General features: G+C 53.1%; 1 protein-coding gene across 2 annotated transcripts; it reads right to left on the bottom strand.

Moving 5' to 3' along the window:
• Positions 1-1932: 1932 nt before the first annotated feature.
• On the bottom strand, positions 1933-5768 carry LOC138645586 (nucleoside diphosphate kinase A1). Of its 2 annotated transcripts, none has more exons than XM_069735005.1 (5): positions 5660-5768; positions 5281-5413; positions 3010-3111; positions 2659-2771; positions 1933-2200 (listed from the first exon to the last, which is right to left on the bottom strand). In XM_069735005.1, exons 2-5 carry the CDS (start codon positions 5410-5412, stop codon positions 2080-2082), a joined length of 468 nt encoding a protein of 155 aa, XP_069591106.1. In that variant the 5' UTR covers position 5413; positions 5660-5768; the 3' UTR covers positions 1933-2079. The 2 variants fall into 2 exon arrangements, with proteins under 2 accessions (XP_069591106.1, XP_069591107.1); XM_069735006.1 differs by having other exon boundaries at positions 5490-5690.
• Positions 5769-6902: the final 1134 nt, after the last annotated feature.

Genomic DNA, 6902 nt, shown 5'->3' with positions numbered 1-6902 from the left:
TTTTATGGAGTAAAATATAAAGTTACTAGCTTGTCTCTTCCTGCTCTAAACAAACTGTTGTGTCCTCTGAAGGGAATTACGCTACTGATTTGGGTTGGCTCCGAACCTGTTAATCCTTAGGAAATCGGAGCTGGTGGCGAGTTTGTTTTGTGCGTTTGGGAGTCTTTGTAGTGACGGCGGCGTTGATAATTATTTTTCCTGCCTGTGTGGAAGTAGTTATATCGCCCTCGCTGCAGTGTGCCCAATAGCCAGTACATAGCAGGCAGCCTTTCCGGCAACCAATTACCCTAGGTGCAGTACCTAATCTGACCTGAGGGTAAAAGGGGCACCAGAGAGCTGCAAGTTCCAAACCGGAAGTGGGATATAGATAAATCCCCTTCAGAAGAAACCAGGAGCAACCAAAACAACCCCGGTTCATGACAAATTGGTTTGAGTGGTGGGGATGATAAAGGTATCCTCCCCGAGATCCCTGACATATTGGTGGCAGCACGGTTGGATTCATGACCCAACTCTTCTGAACTCTGATTCCCTTGCCTGATTTTTGAGGAGCGCGGAATTGTCAGTATCTTGCGTATCCTATCCAGTTACAATCGTTAGCACTGCTGTCACCACATGCACGTCTCTGGGGGCCCCAATGTGCAGCCCCTCAGCCCCCTCTTCCCAGCAGCAGGTGAGCAGTAGACGCCTTCACATGACAAGCGAATGAAGAATCTAAAGTATGAAGCAGGTTTGCTGAAGTCAATAGATACTAATCTCCTTCCGTTTTGTGTCCACAGCTCCTGGGCAAGACAACGTGTCTGCATGATCCCAGCAATCCTTGTGTAGCGATCCTGCAGTCAGTCAAGGCTTTATGTGTCAAATACTTTTGTGAAAAGTTGTCGCTTCTCCTCTGACACTCCTATTCTATCAGCAGGGGGCAGCACTGAGCCAGTGGCTAAAGTTGACACTTCCCAGTTAGTTACAGTAAAGACCGACACACAAGGAACAATTAGTCATGAATCAGCAGGCCCAGACTGAGCAGAGCCTGGCTCATGAGAGGACAGAGATGAGTGACCGGTAAAGTCAGATGCACCATGTATGTGACATACCGCACTGCGGTGCACCAGACAAATGACGCCCTGCACCTGTCAGCACAAGTCGAGGCCTCCACCAGTGATTCACAGCACAGGAAGAATGTGCAGAGTCCGCAGCCGGCCCATCGAGTGCGACAGCTGTGGAGTGTGACACACAAGATGGCGGCACATGGGGCCGAATACACGGGAGCCAGACTGTAAACCCTGCTTTTCCTCCCTCTGTACAAAGCACATATGGTGGCTGACAGTCTAGCACTAATGACTCCACCAGCAGAATAGTGAGTGCAGCTCTGGGGTCTAATACAGGAGGTAACTCAGGATCAGTAATGTATGTACACAGTGACTGCACCAGCAGAATAGTGAGTGCAGCTCTGGAGTATAATACAGGATGTAACTCAGGATCAGTAATGTAATGTATGTACACAGTGACTGCACCAGCAGAATAGTGAGTGCAGCTCTGGGGTATAATACAGGAGGTAACTCAGGATCAGTAATGTAATGTATGTATACAGTGACTGCACCAGCAGAATAGTGAGTGCAGCTCTGGGGTATAATACAGGATGTAACTCAGGATCAGTAATGTAATGTATGTATACAGTGACTGCACCAGCAGAATAGTGAGTGCAGCTCTGGGGTATAATACAGGATGTAACTCAGGATCAGTAATGTAATGTATGTACACAGTGACTGCACCAGCAGAATAGTGAGTGCAGCTCTGGGGTATAGTATAGGATCTGTATTGATTGGACCTCCTATATCTGCCATGGCTCACATACTCCTCCACAGTGACGTACCCCTCATTTAGCCCCTTAGGCTCTGCCCAATCCCCTCCCCCCCACAACATAAGCCACAGATCAGATTGTGCAAACCAGGTTGAAGGTTTATTATAATATGAGCTTGGTCCCGGCCGGTGCTGCAGCGGTTCTTCCAGGACGAGGCCTTCAGGTTGTAATACTTGTATTGCGGAGCAGTAACAGAACACGGTGTGGCGGTGGACGGAGCGCGCTCAGTTCTCGTACACCCACTTGTAGGCACAGTTGTCGTAATCCACCAGCTCCTCTGGCTTAAACCACAAGGCGACTTCCTTCTTGGCACTCTCCACGGAGTCACTGCCATGGATGATGTTCCTGGAGGAGAGAGGCAGCAGGATGTTACATGATCGTCCTTGCACCGACATACTAACTCCTCCTCAGTGCAGCACGTCAGAGGCTGCAGTGTGATTGCAGCTCTGGATGTGACTGCAGTAGGACATATTACATAAGCGCACGGACAACGCTGCACACTGGCTGCGCTCCACGGCCGGCATTACTGTAATCTCTGCCCCGGATCCGCCATTAACAGCAGGTTAATCTGCGGCCACAGATCACATTGTGCCGTGGATTATAAATCTCTGCTCATCCAGCCCTGCGACCTCCGGGATTATAGTGACCCCAGAAAGTCAGTCGCTGCCATATCAGGCTGGATTACAGGAGATCCCAGAGGAGGAATTGCCCTGTTAGCGATTGTCTTCCTGCAACATTCGTGTTCAGCACCACAAGTGGCCAATGGCGAAGAGGTGAAGAACGAGCATGCGATGACTGCTCACCTGCCAACCTGGATGGCGTAGTCTCCCCTGATGGTGCCAGGCTTGGAGTCGGCAGGGTTGGTCTCTCCCAGCATGACACGGCCGGTCTTTACCACATTTAGCCCTTCCCAGACCTGCAAGATAAGAAGCGATGATTACCGGAAACTTCTGCACTTCTATTCATGGAGTTTTTCCTCTGTCAGTGACCCTGGCAGGTGGAGCACAGAGTGATGCACAGGTGACCCCCATAACACCGCTAGCCCGCTGTGGGGGGCCGGCGTTCAGTGTGTGACAGTTCCATCCCCTCCATACAGTTATTAACCTCTAAAGAAAGTTTAATGGACATTCAGAACCCAGCAGACCCTCACTGACCATGGCGACCACGGGCCCGGAGTGCATGTACTCCACCAGGCCATTGTAGAAGGGGCGATCCTTCAGGTCGATGTAGTGCTCCTGCAGAAGCGGTATGGAAGCCTGGAAGGAAAAAAAATAAAATAAATAATATATATATATATCAGTCCATGAAACGAAGAAAAAAAAAGTGCACTTACCCGTGTATGTAAAAAGTCACAACTTTATTCGGACAACATTACAGTAAATTTCAGGGAGAGTGTAGAAAAAATGCGGACAACGATCGTTTCGTGCCTCAGCACTTCAACGGCTGAGGCACGAAACGATAGTTGTCCGCATTTTTTCTACACTCTCCCTGAAATTTACGGTAATGTTGTCAGAATAAAGTTGTAACTTTTTACATACACGGGTAAGTGCACTTTTTTTCTTCGTTTCATGGACTGTTATGTATTACTTTGCAAGTCGCACCCCGTTGTATAAAAAAAAAGGATATTATATCGGCTTACTCCAAAAAAAAGGGTGATAAAAATAACAGAGTCTAGCCTAATAACAGCAGTGCGGAGGTTCATTGTTTCCTTTGGTCGTTTGAAGTATGAAGATTATATATATATATATATATATATATATATATATATATATATATATATATATATATATCTGAAGGTCGATTGTTGAGGTTAATTCTGCCCCCAGGGATGGGCGGGTATGTACAATCCACAATCCACAAAGGGTTAATGCAAGGAGACAACAAACCCCGGAGCTGGCGCCTGCATTCAGGACACAAGGTCACAGAGGCAACGGGAGTAGATTACAGCAGAGCCGGCGCTGCGGGATTAGGAATAATACAGATTATCGCCAAAGTCAAGTGTCAGAAATCAGAACTGGAACGGAGAGAGGAGACTGGACATTATGCCCCCAGGAGACGGCTGTACAGGAGCAGAGAGGGGCGGGACAGTATGCCCCCAGGAGACAGCTGCACAGAAGGGGGGGACAGGAAGCCCCCAGGAGATGGCTGCACAGAAGTAGAGAGGCGGGGAGGGGACAGGAAGCCCCCAGGAGACAGCTGCACAGAAGTAGAGAGGCGGGGAGGGGACAGGAAGCCCCCAGGAGACAGCTGCACAGAAGCAGGGGGGTGGGGACAGGACGCCCCCAGGAGACAGCTGCACAGAAGCAGGGGGGTGGGGACAGGACGCCCCCAGGAGATGGCTGCACAGAAGTAGAGAGGCGGGGAGGGGACAGGACGCCCCCAGGAGACAGCTGCACAGAAGTAGAGAGGCGGGGAGGGGACAGGACGCCCCCAGGAGATGGCTGCACAGAAGTAGAGAGGCGGGGAGGGGACAGGACGCCCCCAGGAGACAGCTGCACAGAAGTAGAGAGGCGGGGAGGGGACAGGAAGCCCCCAGGAGACAGCTGCACAGAAGCAGGGGGGTGGGGACAGGACGCCCCCAGGAGACAGCTGCACAGAAGCAGGGGGGTGGGGACAGGACGCCCCCAGGAGACAGCTGCACAGAAGCAGGGGGGTGGGGACAGGACGCCCCCAGGAGACAGCTGCACAGTAGCAGAGAGGAGGGGGGGCGCAGGGCAACCCAGGAGACAGCTGCACAAGAGCAGGAAAGGGGGGGATAGTATGCCCCCAGGAGACAGCTGCACAGGAGCAGAGAGGCGGGGAGGGGACAGGAAGCCCCCAGGAGACAGCTGCACAGAAGCAGGGGGGGACAGGACGTCCCCAGGAGACAGCTGCACAGAAGCAGGGGGGGGGGGGGGGGACAGGACACCCCCAGGAGACAGCTGCACAGAAGCAGAGAGGAGGGGGGGGCGCAGGGCAACCCAGGAGATGGCTGCACAAGAGCAGGAAAGGGGGGGATAGTATGCCCCCGGAGACAGCTGCACAGGAGCAGAGAGGCGGGGAGGGGACAGGAAGCCCCCAGGAGACAGCTGCACAGAAGCAGGGGGGTGGGGACAGGACGCCCCCAGGAGACAGCTGCACAGAAGCAGAGAGGAGGGGGGGGCGCAGGGCAACCCAGGAGATGGCTGCACAAGAGCAGGAAAGGGGGGGATAGTATGCCCCCAGGAGACAGCTGCACAGGAGCAGGGGGGGGGGGGGGGGGACAGGACGCCCCCAGGAGACAGCTGCACAGGAGCGGGGGGGGACAGGACACCCCCAGGAGACAGCTGCACAGAAGAGGGGGGGGGGGGACAGGACAACTCAGGGGACGGCTGCACAGGAGCAGAGATGGGGGACGGGATATGCGCAGGACCAGACAGAGCAGGGGGATGGGCCCCAGCACTCACCTGCTGCATCTTCATGGCCACCAGACGGAAGCCTTTCTGCTCGAAGCGCTTGACGATGTCGCCGACCAGGCCGCGCTGGACGCCATCGGGCTTGATGGCGATGAAGGTCTGCTCCTTGTTGCAGGCCGCCATCCTGAAAGGGAAATAAGTCAGAGGGCAACAGTAAGAGAACGGCAGCTGACACCAGAGGACAACAGCCACACACTCACGGCAGAGGCTAGTGACGGACAGCTGGAGAACTACAAGTCCCAGCAGCGCAGCCCGGAGATAAGGGCCGTCACAGAACACACAGGAAGGCGATAAAGCTATCGTAGCCGCAGACTACCACACCCATCCGGCACAGCCCGCGCTCCCGCCTCCCCGCCATCACTACACTCACTTTCACCAGAGGAGACAGGACACGAAAGAAGAAAGAGAGCTCGTTCCGGCTGTATTTATACTCGCGGTGACGTCACCAGGCCATCCGGCTCCCGATTGGCAGACGAGTGGGCAGGGCGAGGAACGAGCCGGCCGGTTGTGACGAAGAATCTGATTGGTGAGATGGAAGGATCGCTGCTATTAGCCGTTATATTTAAATATGCGCATTGTGTGATGCGCGGTGCATGCTGGTCCCCAGTGAGCTCCATAGTAACTAGAAGGGCTAAATAGAGCCGAGGGGTCAGGGGTCACTGAGGGCCTGAGGGGGCGGCCGGGGTGGGGGGAGAGCTGGTCACCAATGTGGAGCAAATACAACAGTGAATATCAGTCAATAAACTTCAATGCTGATTAATCCTCCTGGAAACCCGCAGGGGGCTACTCATGGCCGCGCTACACCTGGGGTCACATGATGACGGTCGTGGCCTTGTTATGGCCGTCAGGTCTCCTCACACGCGGGCCCTTCACCGCTTTTAATTTTTTCTTCTTCGTCTTCCAAGAGTTATATCTTTATTCTCTACGTTCTTTATCGTCACCATTTTATACGTCTTCCTTACGATTATCGTCAGAGGAGGCGATTCACGCGGGTCTGACAATGAGACATTATGAGGGTCTCGCCCGCACCCCTCCGCCAGGTGACAGATAATTCTATGCCAGGAAAGGCGGGAGCGGGCCATAACTCTAATATGTCATATTCTCCCAGAGAAACCTCCTAGCGGAGCGACGTGACGGCCATATTTCCAGGCAAACATTCATCACCCCACACACCAAGCATCACTGACATATCCCTAGTGCTGGTCAGTAATACCTTCCTGTGGTTTCCCCAAGACTGACCGTACTGGCGGAAGAAATTACGTCCCGTAGACTATTACCGGGCGGTATGACACGGACGGACTGTATTTCCGTTGCAGTGTGATGTCCTGGTTTGGACCAGAGACGTCCAGTCTGCCTTAGCCGCCATTATCTTTTCCCGCATATTTTATCCTCCCTTTTCTGGTGAGAAAAATACACAGAGAACATTTGCTCTTCTCACTACTGCCGGGTCCATTGATATCGGACTTATTAATCCAGTGTTTCCCAACTCCGGTCCTCCAGAGCCACCAACAGGTCATGTTTTCCCTATTTCCTTAGTATGGCCCAGGTGATTGAATGCTTGCCTGTCCAGGTCATGCAATTATCACTTGTGCAATACGAAGGAAATCCTGCAA

Source organism: Ranitomeya imitator, chromosome 7 (assembly GCF_032444005.1).
Source record: "Ranitomeya imitator isolate aRanImi1 chromosome 7, aRanImi1.pri, whole genome shotgun sequence".
Classification (NCBI taxonomy): Eukaryota; Metazoa; Chordata; class Amphibia; order Anura; family Dendrobatidae; genus Ranitomeya; species Ranitomeya imitator.
The sequence above is the reverse complement of the archived record's forward strand: the minus strand, read 5'-3'. Positions and strand labels throughout refer to the sequence as shown.

Excerpts from the sequence above, each read along its gene's own strand:
- LOC138645586 (XM_069735005.1), bottom strand. The coding sequence starts at position 5,412 with ATGGCGGCCTGCAACAAGGAGCAGACCTTCATCGCCATCAAGCCCGAT. Across the intron at positions 3,112-5,280 it reads TGGCCATGAAGATGCAGCAG|GCTTCCATACCGCTTCTGCA; the intron begins GTGAGTGCTGGG and ends TTTTCCTTCCAG. Across the intron at positions 2,772-3,009 it reads CCGGGCCCGTGGTCGCCATG|GTCTGGGAAGGGCTAAATGT; the intron begins GTCAGTGAGGGT and ends CTTATCTTGCAG.